This window comes from Varanus komodoensis, unplaced genomic scaffold (genome assembly GCF_004798865.1).
Source record: "Varanus komodoensis strain SLA01 unplaced genomic scaffold, ASM479886v1 scaffold15, whole genome shotgun sequence".
NCBI lineage: Eukaryota > Metazoa > Chordata > Lepidosauria > Squamata > Varanidae > Varanus > Varanus komodoensis.
The window spans coordinates 1372114-1392503 of record NW_025335440.1 but is presented as its reverse complement, the minus strand read 5'-3'; the positions used below and the strand labels follow the sequence as shown (position 1 = coordinate 1392503).

The window sequence follows — 20390 nt, the reverse complement described above, 5'->3', positions numbered from 1 at the left end:
CCTTTGACTTGGGAGATTGCTGTCGAAAAGGAGCTGATGCCTCTGCTTTGGGTAAAGCCCACTGCATTATGTCAGTTGCTGGTGTATCTCTTCAATTCCCATCTTACAAGGTGGCATAAAGCAAGCCGCTTTTGAATCATTTTGTGCACGCCATTCAAAACTGCTCTCAGCTGCCTCCTGTTCTAAGCTTTTCATCTCTTCCTCAAACCTTCCAGCCCCACAAAATCCTTCTGTAATAATCAGACAAAAGGTTGGATTATTTGTTTTCCATGCACCTCTACTGCCTTCCTGGAGAGGGACCAGAGATCCTTTCCTCTTAAACTGATTTCTTACAGGATTCTGCTCAAACATCAAGCAGCCCCAAATCTCATGCACACCCCAGGGGAGGAGGGGGCTGCCCCATGTCTTCTCTTTGTGCCCAGAGAGACATGTGGGCCCGTGCCCCTAGCTGCAGCAGCCTCTTTTGGACTCAGAATACTTACAGGAGGTCCTGGGAAACCAGGCGGGCCTTGAAATCCCTGGAAAGAAAGGACATACAGATGCACCACTAATAAAGCCACGGGGGAGGAGACAAAATCGTTCTCGTGCCAGAGGTGGAAAAGGAGCCAGATGTGTTGTTACAACTCCCATGTTCCCCAGCAGGTTTCTGAGAAGTGGGGCGCACGACACCTTCTGTGGGCCCCCTCCCTCTGAGCATTTCCCTCTTGCTGCCTTTGTCGCCAGCTAGTCCTGCTTCTCATCCGTGCTCAGGCTGGCTCCCTGCTGCCTGCTGAGGGCTGTGGGCAGCACCTCCCTTGCACCTGCTCCATTACCTGGGCTGGAGTGTGGGGCAGGTGAGCCAGCAACAGGATGGGGGGAGGGGTGGCATCTCCGGGGAACTCTGATTGGCAGGGACCCTGGCGAGCGCCCGAGCATGCCTCCCCTTGGCACCAGCCCTGATGCCAGCCAGTGCAGGGATGACGGCCCAGCTGACTGGGGCAGATGGGAGTTGCCACACAAGGCTGACCAACACCACCTCTCCTGCCAGACACTTGCAGGGATGCCTTGGGACCAAGCTGCGCTTCTCCTCCTTGGCCAACTGGCTGATTTCCCTCCTGTCTTCTGTCTTCTTACAAGGAGCCCAGGCAGCTTACAATGGCTTCCCTTCTCTAAGTTGTCCTCCCCAAAAGCCCGTGAGGTTGGTTAGGCTGAGAGCCAGTACCTGGCCCAAAGAGCGTCATGGGTCTGGCACCCAGATCTGCCAAGTTCTGGGGAGGAAGCGCACCTTCTGGGGCAAAGCAGGTCGACAGAGACGGCCCTGTCAAGTGTTTCCGTCAGGCAAACCGCAGCTGGCCGTCCTTCACTTGGAGACGCCTGCCACGTGGAGGGCCGTCCAGCCCAGTGCAGGTGAGAAGTGCCAAGCACGGAGAGCAGCTGGGGCCCTGAACTGCCCTTCATGCCTACCTGGACAGCCACAGCTGTCTGAGCACCTGGCTGCACCACCTGCTTTCAGTTCTCTGCAGCCACTGTGGGATGTATTCTCTTTCTATTTAAACGACTATGATTATTTCTAAATTTGCACCTCTACATATAAATCAGCACATGCACTTTTCGTGCAAAGCTGTTCCTTCTTTCGTCCTCAGTTTTGGCATTTCCTTTGCTCTTTTTTGACGCTGCAAAGCAGCCCCCTTGTCGGGCAGTGGGGCAATTTGCAGGGATGCCCTGGATGGCCTGAGGGAGCAGGCGGATTTGCCCGGCGAGTGGAGGCCCCTTAAGCATCTGTGGCGCATCCTGTGCTCAGAGGCACCGTCCTCCATGGTCACTCTATGATCAGGGAAGCACCTGGATTGCAAGAGGCACCTGCACGACCATTACTCATGCAGAGAGAGAACAGGCAGCCTGGCCGATATAGGGCATTTTGGTTCCTCTCCATACTGGGAGAGACTGAGGAATCCAGGAGGCTGCATGGAAAGGAGCCAGGACAGGGAACGGAATCAGGGCCGCGATGAAGTAGGGAGTCTCTCTGGTGTGCGAGCACTGTGGATACACAGTGCACATACTCCTGGGACACGTAGGAGGAATAAAATGCAGGCAGGCAGCGCAGCACCAGTGACATCAAGCGATTGCTCTCTTGGAGGAGAGGAAGGTGGACTTAATGGCCTGGTTGTGACATAGCCCCATTTGCACATGACACTAAGCCACAGTGTGTGGTTTGTGGAAATCTGGGTTGTTGCTTTGTCTGAACCCATCCCACAAACCACCCATGCTTTGGTAACCAGCTAGAAACCACAAATGGAAGCCATGGTTTGTTGTTGGCATATGATATCTGGCTTGTTTAAACCATGGCTTGTCATGACAATTAAACCCAGAACTATGGCTTATCTCTGGCTTTTTTGTGTTGCTGCCCATCCTGGAGCAGGAACCTGGTAAGAACATCCTGAAAATGAAGGCTGGCAAAATGGGTGGCAGAGAAACAAGTCACAAAGCTGTGGGTCGTTTGTTTGTATGCAAGACCGCTCATGTCTAAAACTACAAAATATGGTTAATATAAACCACGACTTACTTTGGGATAATATAAGCCACAGCTTCACTTGCCAGCTTGTTTCCTACACTTGACCCTGGCCAAGAAGTGAACCGAGCTGAGATCAAGGTCTGCAGACACTCAGGGATGCCAGCAGCCTCTTTGTGCAAAGTATTACGTAATTTCTTTGCAGAAAATGTGCGCATTATGCAATTCTTTGCAGAAACTACGCAAAGCCCACGAGTCACGTAGTGGAAGGAGAACTCTGCTGGAACTTGCTTCTTGCTGGAGTGCAAATGTCCACCACTCAGCACGAGGCAGGCTTAGGGAAGAAAGGGGAGTCTGGAGTCTGGTGAGCTAAGCCGAAGAGGTCCAGTGGATTCTCACCCCTAGACCAAAGTCCTCACCCGCTCCTGGGTGTACTGTTGCGCGTGAAGGCAGCAGGGGCCAGGCCTGCACCACCAAGCTGACCAGAGACGATCAGCAGCAGAGCCCAGCACGCGGCAATGCCTCACCTGCTGCGCCGGGCATGGCCTGCCGTGCTTGCGGAGCGTGTTCGCTGCCACCAACAGGCAGCCCCACCGCTCAGTGGCCGAGCACACGCACTGCAGCGGGAAGGTCCGGGCACCACGGGGTGGCCCAGGGAAGGGCCCTGCCAGGCAAGGTGGACAACGCTGGCCTGCACTGCCCTGCCTGATGCAGTATAATTGGTTTATTTCTAAGATGTACACCCCACCTTTTTACGAGTGAGGCAGATTTTTATGCTCTTAAGTGGCAAAGTGGAAGAACCCTACAACAGGAGCGCTTCTCACCTGATCACCTTTTTCTCCAGCGCTGCCTGGCTCCCCTCGTTCTCCTCTTGGACCCTGGTGCAAGGAGAGATGGAAGGTGACTCGGCTGAATTATTTCCCTTGACAAGCTTAATACAGGCATAGTTCCCACTGTGTTAGTTAACCTGTGTCTGGCCACATCTTCTCTGAATATAGGTAGAGGCTCCTGATTCCTCCTTCTGGTGAAGCAGGTCATCCTGCTCCCTCCACAGATGACTCAAGAGGGACGGAGTGCTCCTGCATCCTTAGCATACACAAAACCAGCATCTCGGGGAGAAGTCCAGGCAAGAATGAGTTCCCCATCATGCTAGTCTTCCCTGTGCGAGAATCTTCGTGCATAGAAGAGTTTGCAAGACACCAGAAGTGGTAGAACTCAGCCCTCGGAGTTCCACCTCAGTGAGAAATGGGCACCAATACGATCAGGACGTGCTGCCTCCGGGGAGCGCCTGGCTGCGTCCCAGGGATGGTGCTCACGATGCGGCACCAGCCTTGCACGAGGATTCACCTCCGCAGTGCAGCGTCATCAGTGCTAGTGCTGGAGCGCAGCAGAAGTGGCCAGCTGCACCCGCCTCAAGGTGGCCAGGTTTCGGGGCAGGGACGAGTGCCATGTAAGTAACAGTGGCCCCAGCTGAGCAAAGGCCTGACTCAGCAGAGATGAGCCCGGAAGCCTGCCGCTACAGCTGAGGAGCGATAGCCTGTGTGCTTACCTGTGGCCCAATGGGACCTGTGGGGCCATCCATGCCTGGAGGACCCTGGAGGGACAGAAGGAGGAGAAAGGAGACCATTCAGAAAATGAACTTTCCTACAAACACCAAGACTATGCTGCCAGAAACTCTGCCAGGGAATATGGTAGAGTTATTAAATGTATGATAACAGCAGCTAGAGTTATAATTGCATTAAAATGGAAAGCAGAAGACTGCCCAGCGAGAGAAGATTGGAAAAATAAGCTGGCTGAATATGCAGTAATGGCAAAACTAACTAGTTGCATAAATAGAAGACTGGCTAAAGAAAGAATTTAATGATAAATGGAAAGCTTATTATATACAATTTACTTAATAATGAAAATAGAGCTTGTAAAATATCATTAGTGAGTTATAATTTTAATGCAAATGCTTTGTTGTGATTTAAAATTAATTCAAAAGGAATAGAAAATAAGTTAGCATCAAGAATTATGAATTGCAACAATTGCTCTATTAATTTCAATTAAGTACTAATTAATTTAACTGAGTGTAGAAGAGATAACAAGTACTAAATTTCTGTGAAATTTTGTGAACTTGATCTTATAAGTAATATTTGTGCAAGTTTCCTTGGTATTCTTCCTCTTTCTCTTTTTTATATTGTATTTTTTACAGAAAATAATAAGAGAAAAGGAAGAGAAAAGAAAGGGGAGCATTGTATGGTGGGATTCCGGAAAGGGAGGGGGCAGCGGGGTGCCGTATGCTTGGTTATCTTTCCTGTGAGTGGGTCACATGCCCCAGGAAAGAGTTTCTGGTGAACTGTCATGGCAAGACAGGCCACAGAATAGGAAAGGGACTGCTCTGGGAGGCACTGTGGTGCCTTCCTCTCTCTATGGCTCTCTCTCTCTCTCTCTCAAAATAATTTGCACTCTGGTGAGGGCAGCTTTCCCCAAGCTGATGCCCTCCAGGAGTTTGGGACTTTTCCCCCCATGAGCCTCAGAGAGCAAGTCCGATGGCCAGGAATGCCGAGCGCTGAATTCCAAAGCTTTGGGGGCACCATCTGGTGAATGCGGCTTTAGCGGGAGGGCTGCAGACCAGCGGGGAGCCCACCCTCTGCAGGTGGGAGGTATCTAGTGATCCCCAGCATCTTTGGGCAGGGCTGGGGAGGGGACCTGCCTGAGCCCCTGGATCGCCACAGTCTGCCTGGGTGGGCCGGGCTGGGCAGAGCGCCTGCTTGCAGCTGCGCCCACTCTGCTTCCTCTGCCGGAAACCTGAGGGCCCCTGCTGGATGCAGGCACGAAGGGAAGAACGAAAGAGGCCTGAGGCCAGGGGAGCCCGTGGAGACCAGGGCTGGGCGGTGCACACGGCCGGCTCACTCCCGGTTGCATTCAGACAGCGCTTCTCGCTCTTATCACGGCCAACAGGATTCTTTGAGAAGTAGAAGCGATGCTTGTGCAGCACCAAGCGAGTGAGGCCCGTTCAGGTGGCACTTGGCAGGGGCCGAGGCAAACTGGCGGGGAAAAGACAGAATAGCAGCGCCACCCCACTGCAGCATCCCTCCTGAAAGCTTCCAAAGCGGGTGGGGGCCACGATCGAAAAGGCCCTCTTCCCTCCAGTCACCCCCTCCCGGAGCTAAGGGGGCAAGGCCACCGAAGGCGGAATGGGCAGCTCCGCTGAGGAGAAGGCGCCCACCCCCGGGGTCCTTACCGATTCTCCTTTCTCGCCAGGTGGCCCGGTGTGTCCTCGCTCCCCTTTGGCACCCTGGGAGTAGGTAGGCAGGCAGAAGAAGGGGAAGCATTAATTACCACGTGATACCAGATCAGCCAAAGAGGCCCTTGCTGAAGATGCTGCTTGGTCATCATATTTAGCAACACCCCCCCCCCCATTAATATTCTCTCTTGTTCTTTCACTCCCTCCCTTGTGGAACTTTTGAGGTACAGATGAACAGTGCTGGCAGAAATGTAAAGCCTGGCCGTCTGAATTTTCAGATTTTGATGTGCTCAAAAATACAGCATCCCCTCCCCCAAATATTTAGTTAGGCACATTAGATACTTCACAGCTCCCCCCACCTTCAGAAACCCAACTGGGCCCTCAACAAGGTATACTGTACAAAGAGTCAAATGCAAAGCAGAGTATCACTGCGAACTTAGGAGAGGATCGGCTTGCGCTTTTCCTTGCGGCCTTTTGGCTCTTCCGCGAGCAGCTGGCTTGCGACGGCCCACTGGCCGCATCGCCGCACAGCTCCTGCTGGTGAGGAACTGTGTCCTCCGGGGCCGCAAGGCCAGAGCGTCCTCCGGTGGTGACACGCGGCATGTGCTGCAGTCCGTGTGCAACCAGGGCCGGCGCTCCGCCCCCGCAGTCCGCCTTTCCACCCCGCCCCGCCCCACCCCGCCCCTCGCACGCATACTCACGGGGAGCCCGGGGGGGCCCACTGAGCCAGGGTAGCCAGGCTGGCCTGGGGGGCCCTGCGGAAAGGGAAAGCAGGAAAGCATCACCGCGTGTGAGGCTTGCGTCTCGGGCGGCCCTGTGCAAATCTGGGCCTCCTCTCTCTTTGCTTTGCTCCAGCCTTGAGCTCCGTCTTGCTGCTCAGCTCCATGGAAACTTCACGGGGGTGGCTGCCATAAAGCTGCACTCCCCCTGCCCTCTGCTCACCCTCTCGGACCCGCTGCACAGTGTGCCAGAGTATGGACACACACTCCCGTACAGAGAACACAGATTAGTGAGCTCAGAATGGCTTGTTACCATCGGTCACACTCCCAGGCAGAAGGTGGACGGCCTTCTTCGTTCCTTCCGGACTGCAGGTAAAGTGAGGGGCCTAACTCAAGTTGGCAGCCTTGCCTGTGCAACGAGGGGGTGGTTGTTGGGACAGGCCATTGCTGCAGTGCGTGGGAGCCTGCACAGCTCTCTTCCGATCCGGGCAAACCAGAGGCCTTCCCCTATCCTGGTCTGGGTGGGATGGGATGGGATGGCCTGGCCTGGCCTGGCCTGCCTCGCCTCGCCTCCCTGGCCTGCCCCAAAGCAACGTAAGGCACAGGGAAGCCATCAGCTCAGGTCGCTGGCCCAATAGACAGGGAGAAAACAAACAGCAATTTATGATTTGCTGCTTGGAAGGGACTTTTGGGATTGTCTTTTGCAGGCGTGAAAATGTCTCTGGGCAACCCAGTTGCCTGCTTGAACTACCTGCCCCAGGGAGCAACCTGTCCGAGGCACTCAGAACACACTAGCAATCATCCACCCACACGAGCTTCCGTCGGAGTTCCGCAGGCAAAAGGGGAGCTTCGGGGGGCTCCTCTGGAGCACAGCACCAGGATCCACCACGCACCTGCTCTCCCTTGGATCCGGGAATTCCAGCTGCTCCACGCTCGCCCTGGAGACCCTTTGAAAAGAAGGACATAAGGGAGAGTGTTTGATGGCTTCAGTCCTCTGTGCACTGGATTGCACCTGGGGGCAAGGCGGGCTTTGTCTCGGTAACAGGAGAGTACGAGAGAAAGCACTACAGAAAGGAGAGTGCAGCACAGGTGTTGAGTGGGCAGCGGCAAGCCTTTACTTGGACCGTGTTGCTTAGAAAGCTTTCCCCGTCACTGACATATTTGGAACAAAGTTCTCCGCAGTTGGCTTTAAAAAGAGAGCACTTGAAGACTTGCATTCCATTATGATTCATTCAAGGTTTTATTGATCAGGCATCCAATTAACCGTGGAACAGAGCTAAGTTTTAAAAGGGAAGAGGTCACAGCAATGTGTCTTGCCACAACTTTAGAAGGTGCAGTCAAATATTGCATTAAGTCATGATTTGTGTTCGCCACACGCCACACTCACACACACGTACACGCACACACAGGTGCACGCACCTACCTTCAGGTCTAGGAAAGGGGCTTACCTTGGTACGCTTTCAAAGGAATGGATGAGGAATGGCATATGCCCTGACCCCACCCACACACAAGGTTCTTCCATACATGATATCACAGCAGAAGGGCCAAGACTGATCAGATTTCCTCCCGCGTGCTGCAAGAAGGCACCGTGGACAATTTTGTGACTGCGCATAGTAGCGTGTGGTGCAGAGGAATCTGGCTAGAGAAAATGAACAGCCTTGGCATGGGACATGCCTGTCTGAGTTCACCTTGGAACTGTCCTGGGAAGGAGGCTGCGAGAGGTGCGGTTTGCTTGGCCCTGTCACACGTCCAGCACTGGCATCTCAGAAGTTCGAGAGAAGTCCACATGTCGGCACCTGACCCCCACGTCCTTCGTGCTTGTCCTTTTCCTTTTCAACTACTCATGCAAAACCCACCAAGCCTGATCAGATCAAGGCCCGCTCTGGGACTATGGTTTACCAGCCAAAGTTACGTATGTCTGAATCCTACCGAACATGGTGGAACCAATTTGCGTTGAGGGGCCTGTTTGCCCTTCCTTGGACTCTTATACCTGTGTTGCATAACAAGCGCATTTCTTCTCATGTTGGAATCTCTCCTACGTTCAGCTGCTGGGCATCTTACTCAGCTCCCTCCACCACTAGCAGTGTGGCAACCGTCACCGTCACCGCACTGAAGCGCAAGACAAGCATGAGGCAATCCCGCTCGCTCCGTAACCAGGAAATGGACTGAAAAACAGGCTGCAGGGCTGGCTCCTTTTTGCAGTCTTAAATTAAGAAGCAAACCGACAGGCAGGAGGCACCAGCAGAACAAGCACAAGAAAAAGAGGAAAAATCCAGAATGGGGTGAACTATTTTTATTTTAAACTAGGAAATATCAGATCTCATGTCCACTTGGAACAAGCAAGCCCCCTTTGGCAAATAGTTATTCTTAAAAAGTATGTCTCATTTGCGACCTGCATCAATGGTAGTAAAAATGCTTCTTAGCAATTCTGTGATGACGATTACTGTAGTAATTCTGGGAAGAAATATCCCCTTTTTCTTGTGCTACATCGTTTTCCCAGATACTGGGCAAATCCTTCCAGAGCGATTCCTGCGGCTGGACACACCAGTGCACTCTGCAAAAAGAGCCGGGCGCATGGCTGTGGCAGAGCGGGGCTTTGGCATTCTGCCAAGCTGTTGTCTCAGAACTCCCCAGAACTTCCAGAGGGTCTTTGTTTTCCTGAAGGTGCCTCTTAGAATGACATTAGAATAGATACCTGTTACCTTCTCCTAGTGGTAGATCTTCCGTTCATAATTGGTGGGTGCATTTTATGAGCTTTCTCTCTTTGTCTCACATTAAAAGATGGCGTATTTTCTGCACTGCAGTTGCAACAGGTACCATTTCCACAAAGGACTATCTCCAGATGGCCTTGCTCATGGTGGCCAGTTGAGAAGGAGCTGGGGACTCTTCTCCCTTTTGAGCAGCAAAGTGGCAGAGGGATGTGAGCTCTTCCAGAAAAGCTCTTTCCCTAATAAACCACTGGGTACTGAAGGTTCGGGCTAAGATCCATCACTCCCCCTTTGTAGTCTGGGAAGCCTCATAGACAAAGGGGTACCACTTCCTCATGTAAATTCCAACATGTAGACCGATCTCTCCTCAAAACTCAGACTTCCGTTCGTTTTCCATCACTGCTAGTGAGGGAAGCGGAATATTGTTCTCGATTTAAATAGACATGCAGGGCCGCATGGAAACTGATTGACGCTGCACTCCAGGAGCTGTTTTTCACCTGGAGGGCACCAGACATGTCCCAGGCAGCCCGCGACTGCACGATGCCTGCCAGATGGAGCTGCATGACACAGAACACGAGGAAAACTCCCCCCTTAGTCGCCATGTGACCCACAAGGGTGGAGAGGCACTCTTGTGGTGCTGCGATGTAGGGTTAGTTTGGGTTACGTGGCGGTGGTGGTGGTGGGGTGGAGTGGAGGTGATGTTGGACACACGGGTGACTCCAGCAACGGGGCCACGTGGCGTAGCAATTAATCACACAGACTGGGAGTTGCAGTGTCATTAGTGGGATGGGGATGAGATTAAGGCATTCATCGTGGTGATGGTCACGGGAGGGCGGGATTCTCGCTTGGGGAGCCATAGGCAGATGTGTGGTGGAGCGGCTCACTCAAGTCTGGGGGGGGGAGCGGCTCCCTTCCATTCCATTCTGTTCCTGTGTGCCTTCACTGGGCCGTGCGAGGCCCGTGGCCCGTGGCTGCTGGACAAGCTAAGCCCTGACAAGACATGGGTGGCCACCACTGAACTTTCTCTGCGCTGAAATGTCAGGGGGGGAGGTGCAGCGGCTCAGTGCTGGGGCCACGACTTGGCACGGCCCCGCATCACCTGCCTTAAATGCCCGAAAGCCATCAGCAAGCCGTGGCAGATGGACCAGGCCTCTGGCTCTGCAGGAGAAAATCTCCACGGTTCCAGAGGCTGAGCCTGTTGAAGCTTCTCACCACCTGGCAGACCAGCAGTGCTTAATACAAAATGCCCTTCAGCCTTCACTCAGATCCAGTTTCTGTTTGTATGGCAAAAAGGATAAGGAGCTCGTTGCCATGAAGACAAGGAGAAATCCCAGGCGGAGCAAACCCTGTCCTGCACGAAGGCCGCAGTGCCTTCCAGTGGGGCTGAGCCGCACCAGGTGCCGTGCGATTGCCTGCCCAGGGGCCCTGCGGCAGGTGCCTGAGGTCTAGGTAGCGGCAGCAGGGGCGTGTGATGGGTCGGGGAGTGTGCGTTGGGGGGGTGGGCGTCTGTGTTATCAGGTACAGAGCTTCGAAGAGGAGGGGGGAGGAGTGAGAAGCCAAACAAGCGGCAACAACAAAGGACTGCACAGAGCGCGTGCTGTAGGGGTTTCTTACAGGTAATCCAGGTGCACCAGGTGTTCCAGGAAAACCTGGGGGGCCCTGAGGGAAGAAACAGTGAAGTCACACCTTGGCAATCACATTGGCTAGACTGGAAAGGTGGGCAAAGAGGGAGGTGAGAAGGGAGGGAGGCTCAGCCTGAAAGGACCAGCCTTTCCCGACACTGCTGGCAGAACTGTGCCGCTTCTTGGGAAGGGAGCAGCAGGGTGGGCGCATCCCTCTGAATCAGCCACCGCCACTGCTCTGAAAGCAAGGCTGCTTGTGGGGGGGGACCTGCCCACCCCTGCGCTCTCCTGATGTAGCCGTAACGCTTCTTGGAGAGCAGGACACGAGTGGGGAGGTTTGCCCTGAGCAGCTGTTTCTTTCCTGGCTTCTTAGACAGGAAGCAAGTCACAGTAGCAAGGATGCTGCGAAGGGAGGCAGGCTGGAGGGAGAAGGCCAAAGTGAAGGCGGCCCAACCACAGGGCGGTACTCACAGCTGGTCCAGGGGGGCCTGGGGGGCCTCGCAGGCCAGGCGGGCCCTGTGCAGGAGGCAAGCCGAGAGAAACAAGGTCACCTGTAAGCTCCGCCACGTGTGGCAGGTAGCACTTGGCTCCCGCTGTCTCCAGGCAGTATTACCTGCTCGCCCCTTTCTCCGGATAGGCCGGGGATTCCAGGCTGGCCAACACAGTCTTGCTCGTTGTCACTCTCATCCTGGATGGGGAGACAAGATGCACTGAGCCTTTTCAAGAGGTCAAGAGGGCCGGCGATTTCCACACGCCGGTCTAGATCTCGTGGGCCGGCACCTTCAGCATCCTTCCCTTGGCCACCTAATTCGATTCTTGCCCATGTGATTCCAGTGGCAATGAAGGCTGCAGGTCTTTAAGCAGCCAGGAGGAATCATAATTTGGGAAGGCAATCCTGGGAATGGATATCGGCCTGTTTTCACATTTGCTGGTTCTGCCCATGCTCCTGGTCTTTTGCACCACCCCACCACCTGTGAATGTCTGGCTAATCTTCTTTCAAGGAAAGAGCCAGTGGAGGGGAATCTCAGCAAACTGAGCACTTGTGCCATGTAAGTAAAACTGCTGATTACCCAAGAGTGGATTCCATGACTGAAGAGCGGCCAATGCAGGGTTTGGGGGCAGAACTCCCTTGGAACTAGAGGAGAATGGCATGCCAAAACCCATAACAGATTAGATCGGTGGTCTGGAACTAGGCCAGGACCTTACATTTTCCAGAACCCATCACGAACTGAATCAGTGCATTTGTCACAGCTGTTTTAAACTATGTATTTACATGCGCTGTTGACTACAGACATAATATTTCTATACTTATAATGCTAAAGGCCAAGCTAGATGGAAAAGCAGGAAATGAATTACTGGAGCTCCCACATTTTTTTATAAATGGCAAATGCATTTGCAAAGGGATTTGAGGTCATAAAGATCCTGGGCTTGGGGGAAGGGAGTTCATTTCTTTTCCACTACTCCATTGCCCCAGCACAAACTGCCTCCCAGCTGCCGTTGGCCTCACGTGAGGGGAAAGACAGCCGCTCCACAGCACTGTCAGCCAGGCAGCTCTGGCCATTTAAAAAATCCACAGGAGTTCCATCTCTTGCCACTCTAACAAACCGTAAGCGTGCTTCTCCCTCGCCATTGTACTCATTCCTGGCATCATCTCATTTCAATGCAGCGCTTTTGCACAGGCCCATTCAGGGAATGAGGAAGGCCACCAGGAAGAGGAGCAGAAGCCTTCTTCCACTGATTGCAGTACTGCATTGTATTCCATAAACTGCCCATCAGCTTTGACGCAGGTAAGTGAGGGGTCCCTGCTCAAACAACAGACAGGATGGCGTTGCCTTTCATGCTTCCTGCTGCACAGATTAACTGTTATCCCCTATTCTGCTGCATGCGTGGAGCAGCCCCCACAACAACTAAAAGAATACGAGGCACTTTTGCAGATATTCATCCACTGACAGCTCCCTCCCCGCTTCCCCTTCTTGGCCAAACATGGCTCATCACCTGCTCAAGCTCCCTTCAGAGCGCAAGGAAAAATTCAAAGTATGTATAACTCACAAAGCCCTTGCAATTCTACAAAGCATTGATGGAACTGCAGCACCAGCAACCTGAGTGGGTTGCCTTGGATCATGTACGAGGACAGGATGTGCTACCGGGGGACCATGTTCAGCATGACAGCCCAAGATTGCCCCTCCCCCACTGCTGCTGATCCCCAGCACGTTTCGTGTCCCTTGGCGTGCACTTTGGTGGAAGCAAGGCAGTTCTATGGACCTTGGCTACACCTTTCTTTCCCGTACCACCTTCTGCATAGACACAGCCCAAAAGTTCTACTCACCTGAGGCTCTTCTGCTCTGGGGAACTGGGCAAAGCACTGAAAGTAACAGAGATGTAGATAGTTTAATTCCTAATCCAGTAACTGTGACATGGTTTACCAGTAAAACTCAGCATTTGCTCAAGTGCTTGGTTACACATGCTGGGCTAACCCACATTTGGGAACAGAAGTATTCTTGGTGGAGCCAGCGTCACTGTGGGCATCCTACAAGGGCACCCCAGAACCCCCTGGAAGGCTGCATTGGTTGCAACTGTTTAAACCATGTGTGGCTGCATACTGCTCCAAGAGATGCTTGCTGTCATCATCTGTGACAATTCAAGGAACGCTGGAGTTATTTGCTGGGGCCACCACTGGGAAATCCCTGCCCTTGTTCTCACTGGCCTAATGGCTCTTCAGGAGAAACCAAAGAGCAGTGCCTCTGATGTGGATCGTAATGCTCCTGTGGGCTCATACATTATGTGAAAAGCATGGAGAATGGGAGAAATAAAATAAAAATGGGTAGTGGGAGAGCACAGGGTGAGGCAGAGCAGGCCACACCATCCCAGCTGCCTACTCCATGTGAAAACAAACTCCTGTCCAGGACTGTGATTGCCCTCTTGGCACTTGGCGCTTGGAAATGAGTTGCTTCTGCCGGCTTAAAGCAGGGCCCTTTCACATCCTGTTTTCACCATTTCAGGTAACCATGGGAAGAAGTGAAGGGGACAAGACAGGCTGTTCACCGAGGGGGGAAAAGGGTCATGCCTCAATTTTGGGATCTCTTATAGTAAACACCTTCTAACACATCTAATTTACCTCCTCAAATACTCAGAATTGTGGACAGGTAGAAAAAGAGCAGGGGCCCAGCTGTTAGACTGTGGGAAAACAAGCGCTGAGTGGCATACAGAATATGCTGCTTTGCAGATGAAGGGCTTCTGTACAGGCAGCACGGATTGTGCACTCATAATCCCTCACTCACAGAAGTCTGCAGGGCCTTTTCATGACAGCATGAAGGCCTCCTGAAAAGTGGCAAATCCACGGCACTGCAGCTCTGCCGGCATGGCTAACCGAACACCTGGGAAGGCAGGGAGATGCAGATGCCAGGCAAACAAGCGCAAGCTGGGAAGAGCGTTTCCTCTCGGAACGGGCGCAGAGGAGAAGCGCCGCAGAGCAAAACAGAAACCCAACAGGAAATCAAGGGTGACAAGAACTTGCAAATGGCCAGTTTTTGTTGCTTCTGTTGATCACTGGGAAAGAAATGGCAGAAGTGTAATCTTTGGATGGATAGATATGATCTTGCAATGGTTTGTTGTGAAAGATTAGGAAGAATGATGAGGCCAAGAGATAGCTGGGTGGATGTTATTTGTCTATATGAACAGACAAAATGCTTGCATTGGATTTATCTGAGTTTTATGCCTTTGCAATGGGCTTAACGATACAACAGATGCATTTAAACTTAACTTTTAAATGATAATGTTGGCATGCAATGCGCTTCCAACATTCACTGCAATGTGCTGAGAGGCACGGACCTGCCAGCGCCGTGGAGGGGCCACACGTTATAAGCCACGCTGATGTGATGCTTCAGCACCACTTCCACCACCTGATTTGCAGCGTTTTCCAGCCCCGCTGCAGGATGCCGGAGTGCGCGGGAGGGGCTACTCACCCGAGCGCAATTTTCTATGCCGGGAGCTCCAGGCATGCCCTGATCCCCCTTTTCCCCCTTGACTCCGCTGGGGACCTGGAAGGCCGGTAGGTGAGCGCAGTCTCCGCAAATGGTCTGGCATGGAAGAGGAGAAAAGAGCAGGGATGCATGGCATTCTGCACTGGCCACGCCTTCCCCGGGGGAGTCGCCACCACTGTGGCCGGCGCAAAGGTAGCCAAGTGCGAATCCTGGGCTTAGGACAGAGAGGGTGGGGGCCACGGCCCTGGCGCTGAAGCAGCTTTTGCCACTCACAACATCTCCATCGGGCAAAGCATGAGCAAACCTGGCTTTCGTTTGAAAATGCTTCCTCACATTTTCACCACAAATGCCCCACCACACAGCTCTCTTTTAGTATAGGTGAAATTCAGATGAAGCCGAGTTTAATTGCATGGGTGGGGCTCTTTGGTTTTGCTGCTATTCAATAAGTTTTATTTCAATTAGTTAAAAATGCAATAATACAGTAATTTTACCATGCTATACATAAAACGTATTTCCATAAAAATCAGCGACCTACAAATAGCTTATTATCATACAATAAATATACATAATTTTCTTTCTGATCGCTTCCTTTACTCTGCTCAGAGTAATTATACCTAAGAATGCATATGGATTCAGTGTGTGCTAAACATCCTTATAAAGCCATTCGCCTTTTATTTCACCTCCTCAACCCGACCACATCTCCCAGGCCATTTCCCTCACCCGATTAATTCCATCCAGCCAAGCCTTTCATCAATCAGTGGGAACCCATACTTTTCTGAAGACAGGAAAGACCTTATGAGCAGTCAAAATAGATAAACCACATGCTCCGGTTTTAATTTGGCATTTGTCTCCATTTGTGGCGGCAAATGCTCTCAGCACGTTCTCCTACCATTTTTTGTCACCCTTTCTGGAACTGCCGCAGTCCACCCCAGCATTCTAATGCAGACGACCTGTCCCTAAACTGCCCTTGACAGACAGACAGACATCCATCCATCCAACCTGTTCTTTGGACGAATATTTTTCATCAGTTCAGTCCCAGGGTCTCAGATTCTGCACTTTGCATTACAACCACATCTCCTTTTGTCCTCACCTTAAGCACGTTGATACTTTCAGCAGCCAGTGGCCCCTGCAGTGGAGAAAGGGAGAGGGGGAAAGAAATAAAGGCGCATGGCAAAGCAATCCATCTCGTCCTTAAAAGCACGGTGGACGGTCGCTTGCAAAGCAGTGTGACTCCGGATGGGCTCCCTCAAGCAGCCCTGGCGGCTGCTCCTGTGAGGAACAGACTCTTGGTGTGGCCGGACCTTTGCTGCACTTCTGGTGAGGTGACAGAGGGGCCTTGGGAAGACTGAGCAAAGGGGAGCCGCACTAAGCACAGGCCCGAGCGAGGGCAAGGAAAGGCGGACACTCCAGTCCCGTACCTACCAAGTCTCCCGCCGGCCCAGGCAGTCCCGGCATGCCATTGTGTCCTGGGATGCCCTAAAGGCAAGGAGAAACTTTGAAAACGTGCATCCTTCCCAGCTGTCCTTTCCCAAATCGTCCTTGTTTGTTTCTTTTTTTTCCGAAAGGGTTCTTTCCCTATTGCTGGCCATGCGGAAGGATCCAGAACAGGCCCCTCCGCCTGCACCTCCCCAGCGCCTTCACCTGCTTCTCCTCGCCTGACCGCCTGATTATCGGCCAGCCCAAAGCTGAAGGGGAGGGAGAGGCTCCTGTACTTTCAGTAGGGGTGCGGACCAGGCAGGGGCCCTGCCCTCTTCTGCGCCTGGCCAACCTGATGCATTGGCCGGCAGCCCCACATCCCTTTCCGCCCTTGGCGGTGGTCAATACAGGACAGTCTCCTGGCGGCCCAGGGGCTGCGGCAGCCAAATCGGGGCCTCCCTGCTGCCCCTTCTCCCTCCGGACTTGCGAGTTCTCCTGCTGCACTTTCCTGCATCCCCCCCAGCCTGCTCTGCGCACTGCTTCTCAGACGCAACTCGATCATCTGTTTACTGCACTGTGGAAACTGTGTGGGCCCTAAAGCCGGCGTGCTGAGGAACTCTTCGCAGCGACCTTCTCCCAGGCTCCCGTCTGCCCTGGCTCTTCACGGGAGGAAGAGGTGCTTAAAACATTCTGGATTTGAGTGATCTCCTTGTCGGGTGTGACTATGAAGACTGGCACATTTCCTCTGAGGCCATCAACCAGGGCTAGAAGGAGCTGGCTGCCGAAAGCGGGGACACTCCGGCCCACTGGTGCCAAAAGGAACAGGCGAGCATTACAGACTTACGAAACTGCTACCCCCACACCACCGGGGGGGCATCTGGGGTTTCTTCAGCCCATCAGAAAGTAACAACCCCGGTAACTGGACATACCTAATGTTATTAAAAACTGGTTGGGGTGTATTAACTGGGAACAGAAAGCGGAAGGCTCTGGGGTGGGGGGGTCCCCCACTCCCAGCCTCAAACCAGACTGCTTCGAAAGAAGCTGAGATAGTTCACCCAGATGTGGGAACTAGGACATCGTTTCTGAGCCAGTTGGAATTTAGGGGGATGCTACCCCGCCGGCAGCCTCTAGGCCCCCTCCCTCACCACCCCACAGCCCTTCCTCCCCCCACTCTTGCAAATCCCCTCTCCCTTCCCTCCCCCACCTCACTTGCCCCTTCCCTACCACCCAGCCTCAGCTTTTCTCCCTCTTCCCGATTCTTTCCCCACTTTCCTTCACCCCACTCGCTTTGCATTTGCTGTGGCTGCAGCAGTAGCATGCAAGATGGAACGGCACGTCATGAGCGGAGCTAGCTGCAGCCGGGTCAGACTAGATGACCCGGGAGACCCCTTCTGCCTCACTCATTTTCGTGTTTCTCTGTCTCTAGTAGCAAGCAAGATGGAAGGAGGCCTCTCTCCACACCTCTCTCCCAGCATCCCTGGCAACCTCACCTAGTATGCCGGGCTCATGCAGTCCCTGGGCAAGGAAGTTTTTCCAAGAGCTACTGCAAATGCCTGAATTTTCGAGGGGGCAATTGCGCCCCAGCTGCATTCCAACCGCCAAACACTGGAGGAGAAAAGACGGGAAGGCTTCCCCCTTTCCCTTCCCCAGCTGCTGCCGCCAACGCAGTGGGGTCCCAACACATTGGGTTGTGCACTAATTTGGGATGCTGAGTGAGGGCTGTAGGCCCCAGATGGCTGCCGCAGGGGGGTGCCCCCCCCCCCGTGGAGTGGGTGCCAGGAGGAGGCCAGCCGGTCACGACAGTCCCACTCCCCAGGAGACAGACAGACAAGGGTGAAAGAAAAGCAGCCTGCCGAAGAGTCGAAGGGTAAGGCTCCCAGACGGCCCCCAAACTCTTTGTTGAACCCAAAGCAAGATGGCGCTGGGAGGCGGCCCTCCTCGTTGCAGCAAGCCAGCCCCCTAGCTTAGGAATCTTAAGAAACAAAACAGAAATTCAGAGATTTCGTCTTGTTCGGCATTAACAAGCTCTGGTGCTCCAGGCTTGGAAAAGAGGTGAGTGAGGGCAGGCCTGATGGAGTGTTACATGGTGCGCAGAAAGTGGCAAGGGAGACGTTTTCTTCTTTTCCCCGAACACTCAAACCCAGTGTCATCCCATAAAACTGACTGCTGGGAGGCTTGGGACCGATCAAAGGAAGTCTTTCACACAGATGGAATTCACTGCCATGGGAAGCAATGAGGGCCGCCAGTCTGGAGAGCTTTAAAAGGCGACTGGACAGACTCACGGAGGAGGAGGAAGCTCTCTGTGGCTACCAGCCCCGCTGGCCACGGGCTGCCTCCTTCGCCAGGGGTGGCACGCCAGCATACACCAGTCGCTGAGGTGCTGGGCAAGAGGAGGCCCTGCAGCCGTCCTGCTGGAGGGGCCCTGCTGGCAGCTGCTTTGCCCCCTTGTATACGGAGTGCTGACCTGACCCAGAGGCCGACAGGCCCTGCCTCAAGGCACCAGCGCTAGAGCAGTGGGGAGGGGGGCGGGCAAGTAGGGAGAGCGCTCGGGAGACTGATGGAGGGGGCTGCAGGGGCGGGAGCGCAGTGGGAGAAGAATCGCTCTGCAGCTTGGATCAGAAGCCGAGCCAGAGGAGCGCTTGGGCCTCACCGCGTATGGCATGTGCTTGCAAGCTGCAGCACCTCCAGAAGGCAAACCTGGTGGTCTTGCGGCAGGCAGAGGGGGGCACGGTGGAGAGACAGGTGCTACTTTAGCATCAGTGGAAGATGGGGATCCAGCCACTGCATGTGCACAGAGGCAGTGGCCAAAGTTCTCTTTCTTAGAGCCAACTCACTTGCTGGATCTTGCCCTCCCTGATTACTTTGGGCCAGAAGGGAGAACCAGAGGCCTAGATCAGTGCTTGTTTTTCCGAAGCGTAGGGTGGCCCCGGTGGGAGAAATTGCCGTCCAGGAAGGCCCCGGGAGGTGCTCCAGGCTCCTCCTCACCAAGGGCTGGTGGGCAGCCCCGTCTCCTGGTTTGGATCACCATTGGCAGAGGCTGTCCAGAGCTAAGAAGGCCGTGGCTGCAGAACACTCTGGCCCTGCCGTGCCCCTCCGTGCGGTCGCGGCAGGGATGGGGGCGGGCATGTTCTGGAGCCCCTGGGCCGCCTCCCAGCCACAGCCGGCTGGCTGAGCACTTCGCACAGCTCCGAGTCGGCCCGGAGTAACGGCCCAAGCAGAGCTGCCAGTTTCGTTTTGCTCCGAGCAACCAACAATGCAAGACCGAACCCAGGGCCCGAAAGCCGGCATCTTCCAGGTTGAGGGAGGCCTTTAGGGCTCTGTCTTGCCTGTGGGGACCAGCATTCTGGGGCTGCAGTGATAAGCATGCCTGTATGCTAGACCAGCCCATCAGATACCGGGGTGCACCATTCCCCCACTGCTTACCTGCCTTCCAGGAGCTCCTGGTGGGCCGGGTGGGCCTGGAGCACCTGGTGGTCCCTGAGGGAGAGGAGAAGAGAGGAGATGCAGTTATGTGTGCACGGGGCTGAGGGACGGGCGCCGAGGAGCCGGGGTGGCCACGCAGAGAAGAGCAAGCCCGCACGCACGCACGCACGCACGCACGCATGCACGCACACACACCTGAGGGCCTGGCTGAGGCTGCCAGGAGGTCCCGATCCACAGTCCTGGGGCGCCCTGCAGGTCCAAAAGGGGAGAGCGTTTAGCAAAGGCCAAGCGGGGCACGGGGGTTCCAGCCTCCAGGGCAGCACAGGCGTTGAGCGGCTGAGCGGAGAAGGGGGCGCGGGTGGCCTGAACCTCCATCCAGCCTGGCAGCGAAGCCCCCGGCCTTGGGGAAGCAGGAGTGGGGAGCGGGGAGCGGCACTTACCGGCAGGCCCACGAAGTTCGGGTCCACGCGCGAGCCGGGCTGGCAGGCGCATTCGCCGGCATCTCCCTGCGGAGACAAAGGCGAGGGCCGGGCTGAGAGCACAGGAGACGCACGGCGGAGGGCAAGGGCTCCGCCGGCCACGCTCTTCAACGCAGCACCCCCGTCCACATGAACAAGCGCTCTTGGCTCCTCCGGCCCCCACCCCGGATCTCGGGCCGCATGCTGGCACCCCTCGAGGGTGAGCCCTGCCCCCAGAACGGCCAAGGGCTGTGTGCAGGGCACAGCCAGCCCCGTGCGTTTATTCAGCAGGGTTCTGGTGGTGTGGGATGCCCGCAGCCTGGGCCGGGAGCAGCAAGTGTCCGCAG

At 54.4% G+C, this 20390-nt stretch overlaps 1 protein-coding gene across 1 annotated transcript in view; it reads right to left on the bottom strand.

The window, feature by feature from the left end:
- COL16A1 (collagen type XVI alpha 1 chain) overlaps window positions 1-20390 on the bottom strand; it is a 132725-nt gene that overhangs the window by 22250 nt on the left and 90085 nt on the right. The window contains exons 40-55 of the mRNA XM_044424818.1: window positions 20026-20091; window positions 19781-19834; window positions 19586-19639; window positions 16169-16222; window positions 15837-15872; window positions 14729-14842; window positions 13093-13128; window positions 11380-11454; window positions 11238-11282; window positions 10759-10803; window positions 7330-7383; window positions 6419-6472; window positions 5715-5768; window positions 4038-4082; window positions 3313-3366; window positions 483-518 (exon numbers count right to left, since the gene is read on the bottom strand). Of these exons, the coding sequence (XP_044280753.1) occupies window positions 483-518; window positions 3313-3366; window positions 4038-4082; window positions 5715-5768; window positions 6419-6472; window positions 7330-7383; window positions 10759-10803; window positions 11238-11282; window positions 11380-11454; window positions 13093-13128; window positions 14729-14842; window positions 15837-15872; window positions 16169-16222; window positions 19586-19639; window positions 19781-19834; window positions 20026-20091 (876 nt within the window). The remainder of the gene's footprint in view (window positions 1-482; window positions 519-3312; window positions 3367-4037; window positions 4083-5714; window positions 5769-6418; window positions 6473-7329; window positions 7384-10758; window positions 10804-11237; window positions 11283-11379; window positions 11455-13092; window positions 13129-14728; window positions 14843-15836; window positions 15873-16168; window positions 16223-19585; window positions 19640-19780; window positions 19835-20025; window positions 20092-20390) is intronic.